This window comes from Rhinopithecus bieti, unplaced genomic scaffold, assembly GCF_001698545.2.
Source record: "Rhinopithecus bieti isolate Rb0 unplaced genomic scaffold, ASM169854v2 scaffold_26298, whole genome shotgun sequence".
In the NCBI taxonomy this organism is placed as follows: Eukaryota; Metazoa; Chordata; class Mammalia; order Primates; family Cercopithecidae; genus Rhinopithecus; species Rhinopithecus bieti.
In genome coordinates, this window is record NW_016811735.1 from 403,638 (window position 1) to 429,334 (window position 25,697).

General features: G+C 45.5%; 1 protein-coding gene across 3 annotated transcripts in view; it reads right to left on the bottom strand.

The window, feature by feature from the left end:
- The window catches only part of HOMER2 (homer scaffold protein 2), a 147,299-nt gene that overhangs the window by 37,471 nt on the left and 84,131 nt on the right, over window positions 1-25,697 (bottom strand). For all 3 annotated transcript variants that reach the window (XM_017894871.1, XM_017894869.1, XM_017894870.1), the window contains exon 2: window positions 10,697-10,853. In XM_017894871.1, the coding sequence (XP_017750360.1) occupies window positions 10,697-10,786 (90 nt within the window). In that variant the 5' untranslated portion in view covers window positions 10,787-10,853. The remainder of the gene's footprint in view (window positions 1-10,696; window positions 10,854-25,697) is intronic.

Sequence of the window (25,697 nt, forward strand, 5' to 3'; positions counted from 1 at the left end):
AAAAAAAAAAAAAAAAAAAAAAAAAAAAAAAAAGAAGTTACAAAAGAACACACACATTATGAGTCTCTAGTATGATTCTATTCATATAAAGGTCAAAAACAGGTAAAACTGAGTAACAGATTATTTAGGACAGGGGTCAGCAAACTATAACCCTCAGGCCAAATCTAGCCTAGGGCCTATTTTTGTAATTAAAGTTTTATTGGAAGACAGCCATGCCCATTCATTTACATATTGGTCTATGGCTGTTTTCTGGCTACAAAAGAGTCAAATATCTGCAGCAGAGACTGTACAACCTGAATACAAAACTTTTTTAAAAAATTACTCTCTGGCCCTTAAAGAAAAAGTTTGCCAACTTCTGGTTTAGCAATATATACATATGTGGCAAAACTATACAGAAAAGCAAGGGAATGCTTAATACACTCTTAATAGAGAGTGGTGATCTCTTGAGGAGTGGATGGGAGAGCATCTAATTAGGAAAGGCCCATTGAAGGACTTCTGAAGTATTAATGAAAGACGTACTTCCACTGGGTGGTGGGTACATATGGGTTTGCTTTATTATTAGACATTGAATGGTGCCTATTAATACAAATGGTTAAAAATAAAGTCTACAAACTCATAACAAAGTTGTCAGGGAGGCTAATCTTCAGAGTGGGCAGAGGCTTATGAAAACAGCAGGGAGTACCCTTCCCGCCCATGGAGACACTTGGAAAATTGTGTTAGGGACCGAGGAGGTGGCTGGACCTGTGGGTTCTGGCGTCAGAGGAGATGGGAGACTTGAGTAAACTGAGGGATGAGAAGTGAAGGGGTCATTGGGTGGAGAGTCATCTGGTGGAAGAGAAGAAGAGGCCCAGGGCAGAAGGCTGACTTAAGGAACAGCAGGTGAAGGAGTTGGCAGTATACCTGCCACAGGTGGCTGGGAACCAAGGAAGAATGAAGCCCTGGGAGCCAAGGGTGAGTGTGTGAAGGATGAGGGCACAGTTGAGTGTACAATGTGGCAGAATGACTCAGCAGAATGAGAACTGTTCCCCCCTGGGGAGAGGGGAGAATGGATCTGGGGAAGGAACCAAAGCCCAGAAGGGAGAAGGGGCTGCGCTAGAGCACCCCAGGCATAAGCTTCATATGGGCTCCCATCTGTGTACACCTTCCTCTTGTGTGAGTCATCTCTGAAACTTTCACAGAAAAGAAGCCAACCTAGTAAAAGACCCAGTCCTGCAGATCAGTGGGACCAACTTGTCACAAAATGCACAAAACACACGTAGTCAAGAGCTACTTGGAAGTAGCAAAATGCTAAGCTCCTCCTGTCTCTAGTCTCACCTGCTCTAGATTTCAGAGGAAGTTGCTCATGAAACAGGCAGGGGAGACAGGCCCATCGGATTCCCTTCCTGAAAAGTCTTTCCCAAATCCAGGGAGATGAAGTTGGATGAACCTGCGAGTTTTCCACAAGAGGCTGGGGCTGAGACATGTCATCTGCTCCAAGAGTAGTTATTAACAGGTGCTTCCCTGTCTCTACTAAAGACACAAAAAAATTAGCCGGGCGTGGTGGCGGGCGCCTGTAGTTCCAGCTACTCGGGAGGCTGAGGCAGGAGAATGGCGTGAATCCAGGAGGCGGAGCTTGCAGTGAGCTGAGATCACGCCACTGCACTCCAGCCTGGGTGACAGAGCGAGACTCCGTCTCAAAACAAACAAACAAACAAAAAAACAAATCACAGACAGCGAAGAAAAGAAAAGCTGAAAACCTACTGTGTGCTTGGAACCTTCCTAATGCTTGCTCCCTTAACAGAAGGTGCTCTATATTTATTCAAAGGAGTGAATTCTAATGATGGGTAGACGAGCAGAGCCTGAATGTGCTCCTGAAAGTAATTTTACATTCCTAAAAGAAAACACCAAACAAGTCAGAGTTTTAGAAGCTGATATCCTCTGAACCATCACGATCAGGCAGCACTCACAACACAGCAGGTGCAGCTAAATATTTGTAGAAGGGATGACCTCTAAGGTCTCTTCCAATACAGGTTTCTGTGATCCTATAAATAACTGAGAACCAAGGGCAGCAGAGTCATCCAGAGCTCCCAGGAGAAGCACCTGCTTCAGGCAAGTCTTGTCCACAGGCAGGCAGTTTCTCATAAGGATGGCAGTGATTAACTCAGTCTGGAAAGAGTGCCAACAACGCAATGAAATCAAGTGCTGTGATGGCTCAATTAACCAATGCTCTGAAAATGGAGTTTCTTTATAATGGAGCTGGCCGTTCTGCCTAAAACCTCACCATAAATCACATGCCTATTGGCATGTGCCACATGGTTCATAGCAGTGCTCTGAGAAGCCAGGAGTGGGGAGATGCCCTCATGTGGCTCCCATCTGTCCAGTGTCTATAAACAGGGACAACCCAAGGTTTGGAATCTTGGGTCCCCCCTTGGCGGTGACCCTGCCCCTGTCTGCTGTCCTTCTGTGGACACAGTATACCTGCCACAGGCCTGGAGAGAAGGTAGCCAGACTTGACCTCATCATCCACTCATTCCCCACCCACTTCCATGGCGTTGCCCACCCTGGCTTGGTGCTGGGACTCCAACAATGAGCCAGGCATGGTTGCCATCCTCAAAGAGCTCACAGTCTCCTGGCAGCCCCAACACTAACGTGGATCCACATCATCCCCTAGAGCTTGGGCAATGCTGAGGCAACACACTGAAGTTTTCCCACCCACTCACGTCTTTAGACAACAGCTGGAACTGACACATGAAATATTGTCCCAGGGAAGAAGGAAATGTCTTTCTAAGAATTAAGAACAGATCTGAGTACAGATCTTCCTATGATGAGTAGCACCAGCTGCTTCCAGAGGGAGGAGAGGCTGTCCATACATCCCTCCCCAGGTAGAGCGTAACACATGCTTGGACAGGGCAGACGAGCTGGCTATGCCTGGCATGGAATGACAGCTGCTAAAGCTGCTGGCCACAGCTTTCCTTCTCAAGGAGCCTGTGCTCTCTGGCTGCCCACAGTTTACACAGAAGCTGAATCTAATGTGGCCTTTGCTCAGAATGACCTCTGAGTCCATTCTACACCAGCCACTTCTTACAGAAACACATCTACTCCTTCACTGGGGAGGAGTGGAGGAGGCTTCCCCTTCCAGCCCACAACAGCCTCCTGCTTTGAGAGGGACAGATGGCCCAGAAGTACCACTCAGAGGCTGAAAGTAATAAACTTGATGTGGCCCAGCCAACAGAGAGAGGCAGGACTCAGGCACTAGACCTGCCCAAGGTCACAGAGGTGCAGTGTGGGGAAAAGAAAGAAAGATCAGACTGTTACTGTGTCTATATAGAAAGAAGTAGACATAAGAGACTCCATTTTGTTCTGTATTTGAGAGGCTGTTAATCTGTGACCCTACCCCAACCTTGTCCTTGCAAGAGACATGTGCTGTGGTGACTCAAGGTTTAAATGATTTTGGGCTGTGCAGGGTGTGCTTTGTTAAACAAGTGCCTGAAGGCAGTATGCTTGTGAAAAGTCATCACCATTCTCTTAATCTCAAGTACCCAGGGACACGTACACTGCCAAAGGTCCACTGCCAAAGGTCGCAGGGACCACTGCCTAGGAAAGCTAGGTATTGTCCAAGGTCGCCCCATGTGATAGTCTGAAATATGGCCTCNTCAGAGGAGATGGGAGACTTGAGTAAACTGAGGGATGAGAAGTGAAGGGGTCATTGGGTGGAGAGTCATCTGGTGGAAGAGAAGAAGAGGCCCAGGGCAGAAGGCTGACTTAAGGAACAGCAGGTGAAGGAGTTGGCAGTATACCTGCCACAGGTGGCTGGGAACCAAGGAAGAATGAAGCCCTGGGAGCCAAGGGTGAGTGTGTGAAGGATGAGGGCACAGTTGAGTGTACAATGTGGCAGAATGACTCAGCAGAATGAGAACTGTTCCCCCCTGGGGAGAGGGGAGAATGGATCTGGGGGAAGGAACCAAAGCCCAGAAGGGAGAAGGGGCTGCGCTAGAGCACCCCAGGCATAAGCTTCATATGGGCTCCCATCTGTGTACACCTTCCTCTTGTGTGAGTCATCTCTGAAACTTTCACAGAAAAAGAAGCCAACCTAGTAAAAGACCCAGTCCTGCAGATCAGTGGGACCAACTTGTCACAAAATGCACAAAACACACGTAGTCAAGAGCTACTTGGAAGTAGCAAAATGCTAAGCTCCTCCTGTCTCTAGTCTCACCTGCTCTAGATTTCAGAGGAAGTTGCTCATGAAACAGGCAGGGGGAGACAGGCCCATCGGATTCCCTTCCTGAAAAGTCTTTCCCAAATCCAGGGAGATGAAGTTGGATGAACCTGCGAGTTTTCCACAAGAGGCTGGGGCTGAGACATGTCATCTGCTCCAAGAGTAGTTATTAACAGGTGCTTCCCTGTCTCTACTAAAGACACAAAAAAATTAGCCGGGCGTGGTGGCGGGCGCCTGTAGTTCCAGCTACTCGGGAGGCTGAGGCAGGAGAATGGCGTGAATCCAGGAGGCGGAGCTTGCAGTGAGCTGAGATCACGCCACTGCACTCCAGCCTGGGTGACAGAGCGAGACTCCGTCTCAAAAACAAACAAACAAACAAAAAAACAAATCACAGACAGCGAAGAAAAGAAAAGCTGAAAACCTACTGTGTGCTTGGAACCTTCCTAATGCTTGCTCCCTTAACAGAAGGTGCTCTATATTTATTCAAAGGAGTGAATTCTAATGATGGGTAGACGAGCAGAGCCTGAATGTGCTCCTGAAAGTAATTTTACATTCCTAAAAGAAAACACCAAACAAGTCAGAGTTTTAGAAGCTGATATCCTCTGAACCATCACGATCAGGCAGCACTCACAACACAGCAGGTGCAGCTAAATATTTGTAGAAGGGATGACCTCTAAGGTCTCTTCCAATACAGGTTTCTGTGATCCTATAAATAACTGAGAACCAAGGGCAGCAGAGTCATCCAGAGCTCCCAGGAGAAGCACCTGCTTCAGGCAAGTCTTGTCCACAGGCAGGCAGTTTCTCATAAGGATGGCAGTGATTAACTCAGTCTGGAAAGAGTGCCAACAACGCAATGAAATCAAGTGCTGTGATGGCTCAATTAACCAATGCTCTGAAAATGGAGTTTCTTTATAATGGAGCTGGCCGTTCTGCCTAAAACCTCACCATAAATCACATGCCTATTGGCATGTGCCACATGGTTCATAGCAGTGCTCTGAGAAGCCAGGAGTGGGGAGATGCCCTCATGTGGCTCCCATCTGTCCAGTGTCTATAAACAGGGACAACCCAAGGTTTGGAATCTTGGGTCCCCCCTTGGCGGTGACCCTGCCCCTGTCTGCTGTCCTTCTGTGGACACAGTATACCTGCCACAGGCCTGGAGAGAAGGTAGCCAGACTTGACCTCATCATCCACTCATTCCCCCACCCACTTCCATGGCGTTGCCCACCCTGGCTTGGTGCTGGGACTCCAACAATGAGCCAGGCATGGTTGCCATCCTCAAAGAGCTCACAGTCTCCTGGCAGCCCCAACACTAACGTGGATCCACATCATCCCCTAGAGCTTGGGCAATGCTGAGGCAACACACTGAAGTTTTCCCACCCACTCACGTCTTTAGACAACAGCTGGAACTGACACATGAAATATTGTCCCAGGGAAGAAGGAAATGTCTTTCTAAGAATTAAGAACAGATCTGAGTACAGATCTTCCTATGATGAGTAGCACCAGCTGCTTCCAGAGGGAGGAGAGGCTGTCCATACATCCCTCCCCAGGTAGAGCGTAACACATGCTTGGACAGGGCAGACGAGCTGGCTATGCCTGGCATGGAATGACAGCTGCTAAAGCTGCTGGCCACAGCTTTCCTTCTCAAGGAGCCTGTGCTCTCTGGCTGCCCACAGTTTACACAGAAGCTGAATCTAATGTGGCCTTTGCTCAGAATGACCTCTGAGTCCATTCTACACCAGCCACTTCTTACAGAAACACATCTACTCCTTCACTGGGGAGGAGTGGAGGAGGCTTCCCCTTCCAGCCCACAACAGCCTCCTGCTTTGAGAGGGACAGATGGCCCAGAAGTACCACTCAGAGGCTGAAAGTAATAAACTTGATGTGGCCCAGCCAACAGAGAGAGGCAGGACTCAGGCACTAGACCTGCCCAAGGTCACAGAGGTGCAGTGTGGGGAAAAGAAAGAAAGATCAGACTGTTACTGTGTCTATATAGAAAGAAGTAGACATAAGAGACTCCATTTTGTTCTGTATTTGAGAGGCTGTTAATCTGTGACCCTACCCCCAACCTTGTCCTTGCAAGAGACATGTGCTGTGGTGACTCAAGGTTTAAATGATTTTGGGCTGTGCAGGGTGTGCTTTGTTAAACAAGTGCCTGAAGGCAGTATGCTTGTGAAAAGTCATCACCATTCTCTTAATCTCAAGTACCCAGGGACACGTACACTGCCAAAGGTCCACTGCCAAAGGTCGCAGGGACCACTGCCTAGGAAAGCTAGGTATTGTCCAAGGTTTCTCCCCATGTGATAGTCTGAAATATGGCCTTGTGGGAAGGGAAAGACCTAATTGTCCCCCAGTCTGACACCCGTGAAGGGTCTGTGCTGAGGAGGCCTAGTATAAGAGGAAAGAAGGCCTCTTGGCAGTTGAGATAGAGAAAAGCATCTGTCTCCTACCCGTCCCTGGGCAATGGAACATCTCGTGTAAAACCTGATTGTACGTTCTGTTTACTGAGAAAGGAGAAAACCGCCTTAGGGCAAAAGGTGGGACTTGCTAGCGCAATGCTGTTCTTTATGCACTAAAAAGGTTTACGGAGATGTTTGCATATGCATATCAAGGCACAGCACTTTTCCTTAAACTTATGTCACAGAGATCTTTATTCATATGTCTTACTGCTGACCTTCTCCCTACGATGATCCTATTATCCTGCTACTTCCCTTTTTCTAAGATGGTAAAGATAATTATCAATAAATACTAAGGGAACTCAGAGACCGGAGCTGGCGTGGGTCCTCTGTATGCTGAGCACCGGTACCCTGGGCCCACTTTCTTTCTCTATACTTTGTCTTTGTGTCTCATTTCTTTCCTCAGGTCTCTCGTTCCACCTAACGAGAAATGCCCACAGGTGTGGAGGGGCAGGCCGCCCCTTCAGTGCAGCCCATGAGCTAAGACACAGCCCCAAAAGTTAAATGCATCTGACCACCTGTCATCACGGTTCAGACCAACATTTGGGATCAAAGGCCTAAAACCAAGTGGGCTGACCCAGTGTGGTGGAACACAATGAGGAGGACACCAGGGAGTGTTCAAACTCCCCCAGCCCAGGAGCATCCATGCCTATGTGGTCTGCCTGAGGCTCCACAGCATGCATGAGGCCTGGGACGTGCGGCTGGGCAGGGAGCAGGGCTCCAGGCTTGGGTAGCCAGTGAACATGGAACCAGAATAGATACTCAGGAATAAGAACAGAAGGGGAACCAAGCCGAGTGAACAGAGATGGGGGTAAGGGTGGGCAAGGGCAACAGACAAGAGCCCATAAGAAGACACTGGCATCAGCACAGATGCCCAGCAGTCAGCTCGACACACTGCACCTGATTCCAATCTGCAGACAGCAGGCGATCCATCTGGAGTATTCGGCCAGGATCGAGACTGGGCTCAGGGAGATGAGGACCTTAGTAATGGGTGGGGAAGGGGCAAGCCGCAGGGGACCAGACAGTAGCAACAGTTGCTACCACTCTAGGGATCTCTCTCCATGCCCACCCGACTTGTGGAGCAGCTGAAGGCACAGGGTCTGATCTAGACCTGGGATGCTGGGTTTACAGGTTGCTGCCTGCCAGGTCGAAAGAGGGCTCAGCAGGGCTGAGTTTGCATTGGGACCACTTTCCAGTGCAGTGTGGTCAGGTTCTTCAGATGCGATATGTGCTCCCACCCCTAATCCCTGAGTGCCAAAGATAGTAATTAAACAGCTGAGGTCCATCCCTACTCCCCACTTCCTGGGGCCTTCTGTTCCCTCATGGGATGCTTCCTTTTGCAGGACAAGGCTCTGTCATGGATCTCTGGTGCCACAGCACTAAGGCAGGACCACCAGGTGGCGGCAGGACATGGTGGATCACACCTGTAATCCCAGCACTTTGGGAGGCCCAGGGATGGATCACTTGAGGCCAGGAGTTTCAGACCAGCCTGGCCAACACGGCAAAACCCGTCTCTACTAAAAATATGTAAATTATCCAGGCATGGTGGTGGGCACCTGTAATCTCACCTACTTGGGTGGCTGAGGTGGGAGAATCTCTTGATCCCAGGAGGTGGAGGCTGCAGTGAGCTGAGATCGTGCCACTGCACTCCAGCCTAGGTGACAGAGTGAGACCCTGTCTCAAAAACAAACAAACAAAAACAAACAAACAAAACACAACACAAAAAACAAACAAACAAAAAAAAAACAGGTGGCTGGGCACCACAGAAAGGGTAGTCCAAGATCCTCCAACTAGCTCTGAGTTCCACTGGCATCCCATGGCCTAGGTTTTGGATTCCCAGCCTGTAAGTCTATAGCTTGATGGCTCTCCCACACTGAGCCTAGACTAGCGCTGTGCTGCACCCAGGGGCTTAGCCCACCCTCCTACACCCATCTGATTTCTCATAACTGTCATATTTGGCTCGGACCCCACCACATTGTCACAGCCTTCAGGAACTGCAGAGCCATAACGACACAGTGGCCGACACTTTGACAAATTACTAAAAGCTCAGCTAATAGGACTAAAGCACTTGTTCTAAGAAAGTTGTTTTATCTATATTTAAGCCCAATATATCCTTGGATAACTCAATTGACAAAGGTACAAGCCCATCGAAGGATGGCAGATGAACTGACAGAATCTGTAGATAAAAGAAAGCAGGTCAGCTTGATTCACCACTGCTGCCAGAACACCCTGGAAAGAGTCCAGGCGATTGCAGCGCAGAAGCACAGAGAAGTGGTAATTACAACTGTGGCATCACTATGTCTCTCAGAAGGAAAAAAAATAAAGGCACCTTTCAGATGTTCCCCCATTAAACACAAGGTGCCTACCTACTATGTGCCAGGCACTAGCATACTTCCTTACTGTTCACCAGATCCTGGGATGTGCTATCATCCTACTATCATTCTGCTTGCTTAGGCAGAAAGACCCGTGCATTCATCTCTGAAGTGGAGGCAGATAACACACTACCTGCCTGATATGTGTCAGGAAACTCTCTTCTACCAACCAGGAGAGGCCTGCTCCAACCCGACAAACCAGGAACTGGTGTGCAAATAACTGGGCACAGGCCCCAGTCTACCAAGCCTCCCCAGAGGCGTGAACCTGGCCCAGGCCAGGTCATTACCTCTCCTTAGACCTCAGCTGTAAAATGAGGACTTCCGGGGTCCATTCCTGAGGAGGAGGAAGGGCTGTGGCAACTGAAAGGGAGCCCAAGAGGATCCCAGGGTCAAGCCACCTTTATCTGCAGTTGCCAAGGTGCAGAGAAAGGAAACAAAGCAGTCACTTAGAGAACATGGGCTGAAGTGCCCTGATCTCCTGAAGAGATCAGGAGGCACCAGCAGGCTCTCATGTCTTCCCTGGGGGAGCTTCCCCATGCCTTCTGCTTGTGGAGTGCACAGAAGAGCCTCCACCCAGGGCCCGTTCTATTGCCCAGCCCCTAACTCCCCTGCTTCCTGTTGCATAGGAAGGCTGATCTAGAGGCAGAAGTCAGACTAGACTGCAGGTGGGAGATGAGGCAGCTACCGCAAGGGTCCAGTCGAGACTGTGATAGGACAAGAGTTATGGTCTCTAAAACAGCAGGCACGAGGGGGTGACACTTCAAAGGCAGATTCACTTGACAAACAAAGAGGAAGGACTCTGTGTTTCACTTTATTAGCCCGAATGATTGGGGAATAAAAATGGAGAGGTGGTTTAGAGGACAAATAGGGGAATTCAGCTTTAGATACACTGAATTCCAGGTGGCAGCAGATAATCCATGTAAAAAATGTACAGCAGGATGAAGACAGAAAGACCATAAACCAGCAGGTCTATATTTTTCAAAAAAAGACTTGGTGATACTTCTGCTGGTATCCCTTCTTCATTCTGTTCCTATGATAATGTGGCAAAAATATCACAGGAGAGAGAATAAAATATATATGTATTTCAAGAAATACTCCAAAACCACTTAATAAAGTTCGACTCCTATGCCTAATAACACCAAAACCTGACTAGATAGAATACCCAATGCTCGCAAGGGTGCAATAACAGACACTCTCATACAGGCTGGAAGAACAAACCCTTATAGAAAACAACTTGACAATATGCATCAAGAGCCATAAAGTGTTAATATCTTGCCCTATAATATTACTTCTAGGAATCTATCCTAAGGACTATTCAAAAGAAAGCAATGGTATGTGATGAACAATTGAGGCTATCTGGTACATGAAGATGCTCATTATCCATAATAGCAAAACATTGGAAGCCACTTAAATATCCAACCACAGGGGGAAAATTAAGAGCATTATAGGCCGCCAGTGGAATTATTATACAGGCATTAAAATGTTAGTTATGAAGACAGTGGTAACAGAAAAATCTTTTTCTTTCCCATTTACCGTAAGTTTAAATGAAAAAAGAACAGAGTATGTTATACAGACATTATAACAATAACTTCTGTGTTAAGATGGCAGGATTTTGGGTGAATCTTGGATGAAAAATAAGCCACTGAGAGTGTTAAAATCAGTTGAGGGGGTGGTACCTTGGCTCCGTCCACACTGATGATCCGATAGCTGTTCCTTGTGACATCATAGAAGTAGGAAACGGTGACCGCCTGCTTGCTCGCAGGCATCCAGTTCTTCTTGGTGTTGGGGTCAATCTGGAAGACATGCGCTCGGGTGGTGAAGATGGGCTGTTCTCTGCAATAGGAGAGTGGGCGTGTGAGTTGAGAGAACATGACTTAATGTATAATTTATGATTTCTAGGCCACCTACTGCCCCAAAAGATTTTAAATAGCTTATAGGGAAACATACATATGCATGAAGACAATTAAAATAAAAGCAAAGAGAGAGGAAAAAGACACCAGTGAGTAGTTTTTGCAAACCACATTCCACTTAGCTGTTATCCCCTGAGACTGCAGGGCAATTGGTGTAATGAACAATTTGCTTAAAAGGCAACTCCTTGTTCAGTGTTTTTGAGTCCCTGTCAAGTGTCCTATACTTTTTCTGACATCCTGTTGTCATTTTTAGGATTTTGGAACCAATTCATTTTTTAGAATTTTGCAACAAATTTTAGGGGATTCTGCAACAACTTTAGGATTTTCCAATCCATTTGCAGCTTAATGTTATATTTCTATTAAGTACTTCTCAAATTTGCAGTAACTTATGAATGATATAATTTTATCTTTTTTTTTTTTGATACGGAGTCTCGCTCTGTTGCCCAGGTTGGAGTGCAGTGGTGTGATCTCGACTCACTGCAATCTCTGCCTCCTGCGTTCAAGCAATTCTCCTGCTTCAGCCTCCTGAGCAGCTGGAATTACAGGCGTGCACCACTGTGCTCAGCTAATTTTTGTATTTATAGTAGAGACAGGGTTTCACTATGTTGGCTGGGCTGGTCTTGAACTCCTGACCTCATGATCTGCCTGCCTCCGCCTCCCAAAGTACTGGGATTATAGGTGTGAGCCACTGTGCCTGGCTCTCTCTTTTTTTTTTTTTTTTTTTTAAGTAGACAGTGTCTCACTGCTGCCCAGGCTGGAGCGTAGTGATGCAATCATAGCTCACTGCAGCCTGGATCTCCGAGGCTCAAGTGATTCTCCTGCCTCAGTCTCCCAAGTAGCTAGGACTACAGGCACGTGACACCACACTTGGCTAATTTTGTGGGGAGGTGGTGGGTAGAGACAGGGTCTCTCTGTGTTGCCCAGATTAGTCTTAAACTCCTGATCTCAAGTAATCCTCCCACCTTGGCCTCTCAAAGTGCTGCAATTATAGGGCATGAGCCACTGCACCTGGTAATATGATAGAATTATTTTGTGTCTTTGTATCTCTTCAGTCTAATTCTGGAACCATTCACCAACCTGACCAAACCTTCAAATTTTATGTTTCCAACTCATAAACCTTTTGAGTTTTGTGTAGAATTCATCAAATCCATCCCTTCTGCTATTCTTGCCTCTATATTGTTGCTTTTTCACTCCACATGCCTAAAGCACTTTATGTGATTCACCAAATTTGCATATTACCTATGTTTCTTTCTGTTGAGTGGGGAATTAGATTTTGACAATAAGTATTTAGAAATAAGGCAGATGAATAAAAATTGTAATGGATTTTACTGCATTTCGTATTTTAAGCTATCTACTTCACAAAGTAAGGCAAAATGACACAGACTTATCACAAAATATATTTAATTCTGAAGAAAGTACCTTTACACAAACTCTCAAAAATCCTTTAAGTAAGATATGAATAGAAAAAAAGCTATCAACATGTAAAAATAGTCCCATTGTTGCGGATCACGAGGTCAGGAAATCGAGACCATCCTGGCTAACATGGTGAAACCCCGTCTCTACTAAAAATACAAAAAATTAGCCGTGCATCGTGGTGGGCGCCTGTAGTCCCAGCTACTCGAGAGGCTGAGGCAGAAGAATGGCGTGAACCTGGGAGGCAGAGTTTGCAGTGAGCAGAGATTGCGCCACTGCACTCCAGCCTGGGCAACAGAGAGAGACTCTGTCTCAAAAAAAAAAAAAAAAATCCCATTGTTTATAAAATGCTACAGATTTAATAAGTACCGATTTAATAAGTACTTATTACAGACACAAAATTAAATCAAAAGGTAACTTATACAATTTTTTAAATCTTTACAATGTCAAAAGAGATAACATAAAAGAGACATAGACAAGAAGATAAAACAAAAAATAAAACAAAGGGAAAAGATAACTTTAAGTGTTCTGGTCTCTAGATGGAATAATTTTAGGCGAAGCAGTCTTTGAATCCATCCTGACTGTAGAATACTCATTATTAAAATTTTAAGAATGCTCTTGAGAAACTTTTCCTAGAAAACCAATTTCCACTTGAGCCTCATATAAGGGCTACTGAGTAACACCAGCAGCCTCAACCATCAACTGTGGTTTTGAAGAAAAGCAGCCATCTTCTTTACACCTGTTTCTCCACGGGCATGCTATTAATGCTGCTTCAGTGCAGCTGTTCACAGAGGCCAGCATTCCAGAACACAGGCTAGCAGCATTCCTTGCTTCCCAAAACTTCCCTTCTAGGTCCCCTGGAGCAGGACAAGTGCCTCTGGGGCTGTGGATTACTAGGGCATTTTTATTCCCTCAACAGAGACAAAGTTCACCCACACACTTAATGCTAAACCAACACCCTTCCAGCAGCTGGGTGACAGCTGTTAGAAACAAAAGGAAGATTCTCACTGTAATTTCCTGCATCTGTTGTCAAGAGAGGCCAGCCGATGGGGAGTGTGTGCATATCAATGCAAGCCCTCATATTCCGTCCACGTGATAGGATCCAGTCTGCCATCTGGATCACCCAGCTGTGCCACTCTCAGCCCAGCACCATATTTTCCTAGTCATCTAAGTACAACACCATAAAGGAAAACACTTCCTCACACAGTATTCTCTCACATATGTGAAAGGAAGGAGCGATTTAAAGGGCACTAACTACAGAACATTTTTTGAAGAATCAAATTATGCTACAATATCTGCCTCATTGTCAGAGCACTAAATGGGCAGGGCTGGGGGCCCACGGGTTAGAGAAGAGCCTTCCTGGGAAGGGACCCAGATTTTCAGATCTTCCCTCCTATTCCCTACACCAGTAAAGAGGGATTGGGTCTGGGTTTTGGCATGCTTAGACACGTGTTTCCTAAATCTCCACGACAGGAATTAGCTGGTACACTTACTAAAAATACTTGTTCCCAGGCCCCATCCTAGGCTCCTTGAACCTGGCTCTCCAAGGAAGGGCCCAGGGGCTCCATTTTAAGAACTCCAGGTGATTTTATTTTCAAGGAAGCTAGGGAGACATTCACATTAGATATATATAATCAGATGATCTAAAAAAGAAAAAATAAAGAAGTGGCCCCTAGAGCCAGCATCTCTACTCCAGAATGACACTGGTGACTGAATGACAGAGGAAGACTCCAGAAAGTTCTCCCACAGCTGTGGAGGGGGCTGGAGGTGGGGCAACAGGTGGACCAAGAACAGGGTCTCTGGATGCAAAGGATGGGGGCAAGGGAACAGGCAGAGCTGTTCTGGTCAGGAAGGAGGGTGGAGATGAGTGTGGCCTGTGGTGGCCCAGCAGTGGCCTTCCACAAGCACTCTCTGTCCCTGAGGCCTACACGAGGGAGGAAGTGAGGAAAGCAAAGTGGAAAGATGGAGGAGAAGGCACAGGGAGCCCAGAAGATGGCAGAGCTTCCTGACCAGGCACAGGCAAACCAGCCGGCTGTCTGCTAGGCATGATCCGGGTCAAAGTGAGCAGACAAGAGGGGCTCCATCTCCAAATCTGCCTGCTCAGCTCTGTGGATGGACTGAAGTCATGGTGGGCTGCCATCAGGACGCCCAAGTAGAAATGCAAGGATGCTGGCAGAACACAATGGCTCACCTGGCTATACTCTTGGTCACCATGGTCAGGCCCTCTGCAGGGCAAGTGGCTGCTCCAGAGTGGGGGGAGGCACAGAGACCTGGGAGGGGTACTGCAGGGCATCCTGGCAGCTCCATTCTGAGGCAGTCACCATGGCAGGAAGCTATGATCCTCCTGATGCCAAAGACCTGCATTCCTCATCCTTGAGCCCCTGGGCAAATAGGGGAGGATTGCACAGCCAGTCTGGCAGGAAACTACCTGCGGCTCTGGGATTTCACATGAATAACCAAGTCTTGGGGCACTGAGGAGTTCTATGCTATTCTTCTACAATCCAAAATGCCTGACAATATTTTAAGAAAAGGCAAAAAAGGAAGGCAAGGAGAAGAAAAGCTCGTAACTGACTTTACCAATGACTGCTTACTATTCTGCTAGGCTTGCTCTCCACTTTGAAACTGCAACAATCCTACAGGGAAGGGGCTGAACAGGTGGGGAAACAGGAACTCAGAGAGGCCAAGTCACCTGACTTGGGTACCGCAGTACATGACAGGTCTGAGATTTGATGTTTTTTTTGTTGTTGTTGTTGTTGTTCGTTTTGGTTTTTTTTGTTGTTTTGTTTTTTTCAGATGGAGTCTTGCTCTGTCGCCCAGGCTGGAGTGCAGTGGCATGATCTTGGTTCACTGCAACCTCTACCTCCTGGGTTCAAGCAATTCTCTGCCTCAGCCTCCCGAGTAGCTGGGATTACAGGCACCCGCCACCACGCCCGGCTAATTTTTGTATTTTTAGTAGAGACGGGGTTTCACCATCTTGGCCTGGCTGGTCTTGAACTCCTGACTTCGTGATCCACCTGCCTCGGCCTCCCAAAGTGTTGGGATTACAGGCATGAGCCACCGCACCTGGCGATTTGATGTCATTTCTAAGTGACATGGAAACCCTCCCTCTTAACCATTATGTTACTCTTTCTTCCTACAATAATAGCTGTCCGTAGTAGGCAGCTTCGGATGTGGCTCCCGGTGACCTCCACTCCTAGTGTTCACGCCCTTATGGAATCCCTTCGTCTTGAGTGTGGGTGAGGCCTGCAACTTGCAAAGGTGATGGGACGTCATTTGTGTAAGTCACATAGGATTATGACATCTGTCTCCTACCAGGCTCTCTCAATAAATTACCTTGTTGGTTTTGATGAAGCAAGCTGCCATATTAGGGAGATCCACCTTACAAGGAATTGAGGAAAGACACCAGCCAACTGCCAGACACGAACTGAGGCCCTTAGTCCAACTCCCTTGGAGGAATGGAAATTCAGCCAACAACTACAGGAGCTTGGAAGCAGATCTTTCCACAAGTGAGCCTTCAGATGAGACTCTAGCCCTGGTCAACACCTTGACTACAGCCTTGCAAGAGCCCCTGAAGCAAAGGGCCCAACTAAGCTATACCGGACTCCAGACACACAGAAATGTGTTTTGTTTTAAGATGCTATGTATGTGACAGTTTATCACGTAGCAATAGAAGAGACATTGTCCTTCACAGAAAGTTTACTATACACCAAGCAAATCGTACATATTCTCATTTAATCCTCCCAACAAGGCAGTGAGTGGGCAGTGCTATCCACAAGAAAATCAAGGGTCACAGGATCACTTCAGGCAAGCTGAACAAATCTTAACACCTTTATGGGCAAAATCCAAATACAAACCTCACCACAAAATTCAGAAAAGCAGACCCTGACTTTGAAAGAGTATTCTGCTTCACCTGAGAAAGCAAAAGAGCTAGAAGTAGGACATAGAAGTCATTTCCTCCTGTGTGCAAATCAATATAAATAGAAAGATTTAAGAGAATCAGAACTTTCCAACCCACATTTCCTTCCCAGCAGGGAAAAGCTGAAGAGAATGTATCAGAGGACAGAAATTACCTTCATATCCAAATTTATTCTCCTTCCTTTGATGTTCAATGTTCAGAGAGTAAATTTCAAATATACTCCCATTCCTTCTTCAGTGCTTTAAATAGAAAGCAGATGTTTCCGGATGGCAAAACACTTTAGACATACAATATAACCTACCGTTCCTTGCATAGTTTCTTTAGAGCTGGATGAACACCAATTGCTGTTCATTGAACACATTCTGGAACCTGACAGTAATTGTTCCCAAGAATAATTAGACACTCTGTGCAACATATGTTTGGAATATGAAACCACTCGGCAAAGAGACCACTCCTGCTTTGAACAATTTCTGGCTCCGGGTGAAATAATTCTGCAAAGAATTGGCATAACTACTTTTGCAAAGAAAAGAGGGAGAGAGAAATGATGTTTTAACTTATCATAATTCTTCACTTGCAATGTTTAGCTCCACACTTTTCTGACATAAACCTACAAAATCCAAAATTCTTATTTTTCCTACTTCTATCTGATTTGAATTAAAACCAACCCTTAAGACTTTTTTTTACAGTATTACAAAGTCTCATAAGCTACCCTAATTAGTTTATCTGTCTTGAGTCTTAAACCCCTTCAAACACCATCTACTACACCAACCGACAGGTCTTCCTCTAGTCCAGATGGGTCATGCTCTGCCTGCCCAGATGCAAAGGCTTCCCTGGCTCTGTCCCCAACAGGACCAGCTCCCAGTGCTTTGCATGAATTATAGGCTGGCCCCTGACAAACCTCGCCCTGCCCTCTCACCAGAAGGGCTTTTGCTGCTTTCCTTCTAGAACTTCTGACTCATCTGTACTTTCACACATCCCAGCCAATGCATATGCCCATCACTGGACCCAACACATCCTCCCTTGACTGTCCCTTCATGTATTGTCATAGTATCTTGTGAAGTCTGATTTGTGCTCTGAAGACACAGGCTATTGACTGCTCACCCATCACAAGGGATTGGAAGCATGGGCTCATCTGACCACTGACCCACACTCTACGTGGTCAACAGGCTACGACAGCCAGCAGGGCCAAATCCGCAGAACCCAGGACAGAGAACTGAAGGAAAAAGGAGATGTGGACAGAAATTTTTTTCTTGCACATCTTCCCATGCAAAGAATCTAACTTATAAGCATATTGGAGTTCTACTTGTACATAAAATTTTACATAGCAACGTTATTGTTATTTGCAGATAATAGAATTGCACATAGAGAACACCCAAGAAAATCAACTGAAAGAGTATAGTAATTGAAATTCAGTAAAGTGGCTAGGTATAAAATTACTAATAAATAAAATCAGTAGCCTTCCTAAATACACAAACAACCAGATAAAAATATAATAGATTGTCTGGCTGGGCAAGGTGGTTCATGCCTGTAATCCCAGCACTTTGAGAGGCCAAGGTGGGCGGATTACTTGGGGTCAGGAGTTCGAGACCAGCCTGGCCAACATGGCAAAACACGTCTCTACTAAAAATATAAAAATTAGCTTGGTGTGGTGGTGGGCACCTGTAATCCCAGCTACTTGGGAGGCTGAGGCAGAAGAATCGCTTGAACCAGGGAGGCGGCGGTTGCAGGGAGCCGAGATTATGCAACTGCACTTCAAGCCTGGATAACACAATAGGTGAGACTCTGTCACAAAATAAAAAATACATAATAATAGATTTCCTAAAATCCCATTTACAGTAGCAACCAAAAGGATACAACTTCTTGGAATCTATTTAGGAAGCATGCAAGATCTATGTTTAGAAAATAAAAGTAAGCCAGGTACAATGGTGTGCCCCTATAGTCCCAGCCACACAGGAGGCTGAGGCAGCAGTATGGCTTGAGACCAGGCTCTAGTACGCACTATGATTGGGCCTGTGAATTTCCAATGCATTCCAGCCTGGGCAACATAGCAAGACCAATATTTTTAAGAAGTCAAATAAATAAATACGATAAGAACAAAAACTTCTGAGGCACACAGAAGAAAACTTTAATAAGACATATTCTTAAATGCGAAAGCCAAAACAAAGCTGTCAATTATCCCTAAATATATAAATCTAACATAATAAAAACAGTAGTATTATTTTTAGAACTAGACAGGGTTATTCATATGGAAAACTATGTGAGGACAGTCCAAATATTCTGAAAATGAAAAGCAATGAAGAGTTTTAGCCATCTCAGATACTGAAATATATTATTATAAAGTTATAGCAAACAAGGCAGAAGGTCTTAGTAAATAGATAAATAATGGAAGAGCAGAGTCCAGAAATAGAAGACCAAAGAATTCAGTGCATGACACAGGCAGTATTGATCACTAGTGGAGACACAGAAATCCTGTTACAACAATGCACAGCTACCTAGGAAGAGTCTGCATCTGCCGGACCTTAGCCAGATGTCTGTCTCCTTGCCTGGTCTGAGCCCCTTCAAGGAGGTCACAGCTGCCCCATTCTATTAAAGTTATTTTCTTCCTGCCCCCAAACTGACCAATTAACAAACCTTACAAATTAGTGATCTGATAGAAGAAATACTTGTCACAAATCCTCCTAGTCCTCTGACTAGGGATTCCCTTTTTGGGTCACATTTACACCAGGGAATGGATGAGGCAAGTGCCCCTGATGAATACCGACAGACTTTATTAATGACACTACCTTATTTCCTAGAGTGTCTGACAGTTTTTAAGGAGCTTTGAACACACATTCTCCTATTGGCCCTCCTGAGATATAGGTTTGACTAAGTTCTGGGGCTGGTTCACAGCTAAGGGCTGCCCCAGAGGAGCCATCAGATCCATTCCCATGTGCTTTGGAAAAGGGTCCCAATTCTCCAAAAGGGCTGGATGGGCCCAGGACAGTGGGTGAGGATCTGGACAGCCAGGAGGGAGACAGGCAGAGTTGTGGAGAAGCAAAGCTGAGATGGAAAGCAAATATGGGCATGGGGGTGCAGAGGGGGAGGTAAAGCTTCTCTGAGGATGCAGGATAGGTAAACATTATGGCGGTGGGGATGAATGAAGTGAAGGGGAAGTCTAGGACAGGGACAGAAGAGAAAATAAAACAAAACTCACTAGCAACATAGCAATGCCATCCTATATTCAAACAGCACCCCTGCACAGAAACCCCTCTCCCACCTCCATACATATACATCTCCCTCCACCTCAGTCCAGAGCCCAGCAAATCTGCTAGGTTTAGCAGATGAGGGAGGAAACAGCTATTCAGGCACCAGAAGTGCACTCAGAGATCAGCAAGGGCCACTGTGTGGCACAGGAAGCAGGTGGCAGGAGATGAGGTCTCAGGGAGGGCCAAAGCCAGATAACCATGGAGCCTGAGCCTCAGGCTAAGGAAGTAAGTTTTTATCTTGGGACCAGCATCTCCCTAATGTGCTCTGTGGAGCTATTTTCTCTTCCAAATACATTCCAAAAAACATATATGTAGGAAAAACATTAAAAGCATTTGGATAGTCATTCTCATAATTATGTGCTATCACCTTCAAGAAGTGTTCTCAAGCCAAGACTGCCAGGAAATAGCTTGGGGGCTGCATAATACACAGGTATCTTCCTGTGAGCCATAACACAGGTGTATTCTTGCACTGACAAACCGGTCACTGCATGGATGGTTACTTTCTATCCACAGTATGTTGTCTACAGAAGGAATCATCTCAGGATTTCAACATATATTTGTTTCTGTAGATGGTATGGTTAACATTTATACTATAAAAATTAATCCCACTTTAATCTATCATGAACAAAGGAAGTTTTAAACAAAAAGCAGAGTTTATGATTCACGTATGAACCCCACAAGCCAAGAACTGGAAAACATCCAAGTGATTCCTTTTTTGTTTTTTTTGAGACCGAGTCTCTCTCTGCCACCTAGGCTGGAGTGCAGTGGTGCAATCTCAGTTCACTGCAACCTCTGCCTCCCGGGTTCAAGGGATTCTCCTGCCTCAGCTTCCTGAGTAGCTGTGACTACAGGCACCTGCCACTACATCTGGCTAATTTTTGTATTTTTAGTAGAGACAGGGTTTCACCATATTGGCCAGGCTGATTTCGAACTCCTGACCTTGTGATCCGCCCACCTCGGCCTCCCAAAGTGCTGGATTACAGACATGAGCCACTGTGCCCAGCCAATATCCCAGTGATTTCTAAAAAACCAGGTGGTGTGCTGCCCAAGTCACAAGGATTAATGATTTCTGAGACAGTTTTTAATTCAAGAGAGCACAAAATCTTGCCGAAGGAACAGTTTGTGTTCTTCCTTTTGCTATAACACATCTGTGTGCAAAGATTTTCATATTACACTGTAATGAAACAAATTATGGAAGACGTCATGCCATACCTGATATGAGGGTATCACTTGGAAACATTATTCTTAATATTGATTAGATAGTTTTTTATAAAGGACTGGAAAAATAATGTTTTCAATTTTAAATACTGAGGCTTTTATATTCATCTACAATAAAAATGAAATTAGGTGTCTACTTATATACTTTGTTCTTAAGCTGAAAATAATTTTGTTTTATTCTGTTACAAAGCATTCACCTACAAATGTGAATAATCTCACAGCAATTAATTCATCTGTGAGACCATATCTTGCTGTCTACTTCACCTAAGAGTCTGTTGTATTTTATGATCGGTTTATCTTCCACTAGTGTTTCAAAATGGGTACATTATTCCATAGTAAAATAAATTTAGAAAATGCTGAGCAAAGGAGTGGCACAATCAGCACTACAATTTAGAGGGATCACTGTGGCACTTCTATTGAAGACGGGCTGAAGGGGGAAGAGACCGGAAGCTATTCCTGAGGCACTTCGCAATCACCCCAGGCACCTGGAGATGGAGGCCTGGCCTAGAGTGGTAGGGACGAAAGGAAGGGAGTGGGTTCCTGAGATTTCAAAATGGCGTCGGGACAATTTCCAGTTTCCAGTCCCGCACGTGAAGAGCTTGGAAGTCGCCACTTCATTTTAACAAGTAAAAGGCCGGGCACCGTGGCTCACGCCTGTAATCCCAACATTTTGGGAGGCCAAGGCAGGCGGATCACCTGAGGTCGGAAGTTTGAGACCAGTCTGACAAACATGGAGAAACCCCATATCTACTAAAAATACAAAAAAATTAGCCGGGCCTGGTGGTGCATACTTGTAATCCCAGCTACTCAGGAGGCTGAGGCAGGAGAATCGCTTGAACTCGGGAGGTAGAGAGGTTGCACCATTGCACTCCAGCCTCGGTAACAAGAGCGAAACTCCGTCTAAACACACACACACACACACACACACACACACACACACACACACACACACCAAGTAAAAAGCTGAACAAGGCTGGGCGCAGTGGCTCACGCCTTGTAATCCCAGCACTTTGGGAGGCCAAGGCAGGCAGATGGCTTGAGGCCAGGAGTTTGAGACCAGCCTGCACAACATGGTGAAACCCTGTCTCTACTAGAAATAGAAAAATTAGCTGGGGGGCTGGGAATGGTGGCTCACGCCTGTAATCCCAACACTTTGGGAGGCCAAGGCGAGCAGATCAGTTGAGGCCAGGAGTTCGAGATCAGGCTGACCAACACAGTGAAACCCCGTTTCTACTAAAAATACAAAAAGTAGCCAGGCGTGGTGGCCCGCACCTGTAATCTCAGCTACTCGGGAGGCTGAGGTGGGAGGATTGCTTGGGCCTGGGAGGTGGAGGCTGCAGTGAGCCGAGATCACACCACTGCACTCCAGCCTGGACAATAGAATGAGACTGGCTCAAAACAAAATACTCACAGAAAAATCAACACCTCTTCTCCGCTCTGTCACAGAAGTGGGGTCACAGGGCAAACCACTGCCCCCAAAATTGGAGAGACAAGCAGGTACAGAGAATCACAACTTACCAGAGCAGAAAGCCATTAGCAGAGACCTCTGTGGAAACAAGTGCCAGGGCAGGAAAACCTGAACTATAATTGAGGAATTGCTGAAGGCTCAGTGTGGGTAGGTCTCAAGAGTTAAAAACTCCAGAGGGACCCAATCATAGGGGTGGGGGGAGGGGCCTGCCCACTGTCTGGAGTTTTACTTCCATGAGTTTTACCAGGTTTTCACACTGAGCATCAGAGAAAATCCCCTCATGCTTCAGGCAGGGGAGGGGAATGCAACCATTTTAAAATAGACCAGAGCACCTGTTCTTCCTAACAAGCCCTGCCCTCAGGAGAAACTAATTTACCAGGGCCCAATCAGCTGGGGTACTACCAGTGCCCAACTAAGCTGGAGGAAGGGAAATACCCAACTCCAGCCCGCTTCAACCATCCTGTCCTACCTAAGCAGAGAGAAAAAAATTGAGAAGCATTGGTGAAGTTCACAGTCCAGGGGCACAGGCTCAACTAAAGACTCAGACATAGTCATAGGGCTATGGAATGCTTCCCCTCCCCCGGATCCTACCACCACATTACTAAAGGCCTATTTATGCAGTTCACTTCACCCAGGACAGCATGTCTACCTTTCACCAAAAAATTACAAAGCACACCAAAAGTTAAAAATAAATAGTTTGGGCCGGGCGCGGTGGCTCAAGCCTGTAATCCCAGCACTTTGGGAGGCCGAGACGGGCGGATCACGAGGTCAGGAGATCGAGACCATCCTGGCTAACACGGTGAAACCCCGTCTCTACTAAAATACAAAAAAAAAAAAAAAAAAACTAGCCGGGCGAGGTGGCGGGCGCCTGTAGTCCCAGCTACTCGGGAGGCTGAGGCAGGAGAATGGCGTAAAACCGGGAGGCGGAGCTTGCAGTGAGCTGAGATCCGGCCACTGCACTCCAGTCCGGGCGACAGAGCGAGACTCCGCCTCAAAAAAATAAATAAATAAATAAATAAATAGTTTGAAGAGACTGAACAAGTATGAGAACTGGAGTCGTAATATGGCAGGCATGTTGGAATTATTGGCCCAGGAATTTTTTAAATGATGATTAATATGCTAAGGGCTTTGATGGAAAAAGTAGACAGCATGCCAGAACAGATGAATAATGTAAGGAGATGGAAATTCTAAGAAAGAATCAAACAGAAATACTACAGATTAAAAACACTGTAACAGAATAAAGAGTGCCTTTGATGCATTCATTAGTAGATAGGACAGGGCTGAGGAAAGAATCTCAGTCTTCAAGGCAGCCCTTATTAAACTGCTTCTGGAAGGCTCAGGGATTAGAAGTTCTGAAACTTTCAAAACTGAAAAGCAAAGAGAAAAGACTGAAAACAAAACAAAACAAAAAACACCAAAAAATAGAGTAGCCAAGAAATGTGGGAAAACTGGAAAAGGTATAACATAGGCATAATAAAAATACTAGAAGGAGAAGAGGGAAAGAAAAATCAGAAGCAACATTTGAAGCAGTAATGACTAAGAATTTCCCCCAAATTAATGTCAGACACCAAACCACAGACCCAGGAAACTCAGAGAACACCACGCAGGATAAATGCCAAAAACTATACCCTAGGTATATCACATTCAAACTTCAGAAAAATAAAAAAATAAATTTAAAATCTTGAAAAAAGCCAGAGGAAAGAAACACCTTACCTACAAAGGAACAAAGATAAGAATGACATCTAACTTCATAGAAACCATGCAAGTGAGAAGAATGGAGTAAAATACATAGTGTTAAGAGAAAAAAGCCTTCACCAACCTAGAATTTTGTACTCTGAGAAATTATTGTTTAAAAATGAAGGAGAAATAAGTACCCTCAGACATACAAAAATGGATGGAGTTTGTTGCCAATAGACCTACTTTACAAGAAATGTTAAGTGTTTCAGAAAGAAGGAAAATGAGATAGGACAGAAACTTCAATCTACATAAAGAAAGAACATCAGAGAATGAATAAGTGAAGGTAGCATAAAAACTTTTTTGTTATTCTTAATTGATCTAACAGACAACAGTATGATCAAAATAATAACAATATATGCTTATATGTAAATGAAGTGAATGACAGGATGACATAAGTGATGGGACGGAGGAGTTAGGATTATTTTGTTATTATAAATTACTTGTACTACCCATGAAGCAGTATAGTGTCATCTGAAAGTGAGCTTGGATTCATTGTAAATGTATACTGCAAACTCTATGGCAGACAGTAAAAAAGTGAAAAAAAAAAAGAAGTATAATTGATATGCTAAGAAAGGAGAAAAAAACAGAATCATATGAAATGCTCAAAAAAAAGTGTAGAAGAGAAAAGTGTAGAAGAAAAAATTGGAACAAAGAACATGGGCAACAAATAGAAAACTATAACAAATAAGACATATTAATCCAATGATATCAAATCACCTTAAATGTCAATATACTAAACACACACAAGATAGAGATTGTTAGAGTGGGTTAAAAAATAAGGCCTGACTACAAGAAACTCACTTTTGTTTTCTTTTGAGACGGGGTCTCGCTCTGTTGCCCAGGCTGCAGTGCAATGGTGCAATCTCGGCTCACCGCAACCTCCACCTCCGGGGTTCAAGTGATTCTCCTGCCTCGGCCTCCCGAGTAGCTGGGATTACAGGCGCAGGCCACCATGCCCAGCTAATTTTTGTATTTTTAGTAGAGATGGGGTTTCTCCATGTTGGTCAGGTTGGTCTCAAACTCCTGACCTCAAATGATCTGCCCACCTTGGCCTCCCAAAGTGCTGGGATTACAGGTGTGAGCCACTGTGCCCGGCCACAAGAAACCCACTTTAAATATAAAGACACATATAGATTAAAAGTAAAGGATAGAAAAACATACACCATATAACACTAGTCAAAAGACAGCAGGAGTAGCTCTATCGCTTTCAGACAGAGCAGACTTAAGAGCAAGGAAAGTTATAAGAGATAAAGAGAGTCATTACCTAATAATAAAGGGGCCAATACTAAAAGAAGACATAACCTTAATGTGTATGTGCCTAACAGCAAAGTGTCAAAATACATGCCAAAACTAACAGAACTACAAGAAAAAAAATTAGTGAATCCACTATTATAGTTGGAAATATCAACAGCCTTCAGTTAGAAATGGACAGATCCGAGGATGGGTGCGGTGGCTCATGCCTATAATCCCAGCACTTTGGGAGGCCAAGGCGGGTGTATAACTGAAGAGTCGGGAGTTTGAGACCAGGCTGGCCAACATGGTGAAACTCTGTCTCTACTAAAAATACAAAAAACTAGCTGGACATGGTAGCAGGTGCCTGCAGTCCCAACTACTCAGGAGGCTGAGGCATGAGAATCGCTTGAACCCAGGAGGCAGAGGTTGCAGTGAGCCAAGACTGCGCCACAGCACTCCAGCCTGGGTGACAGAGCAAGACCCTATCTCAAAAAGAAGGAAGGAAGGAAGGAAGGAAGGGAGGGAGGGAGGGAGGGA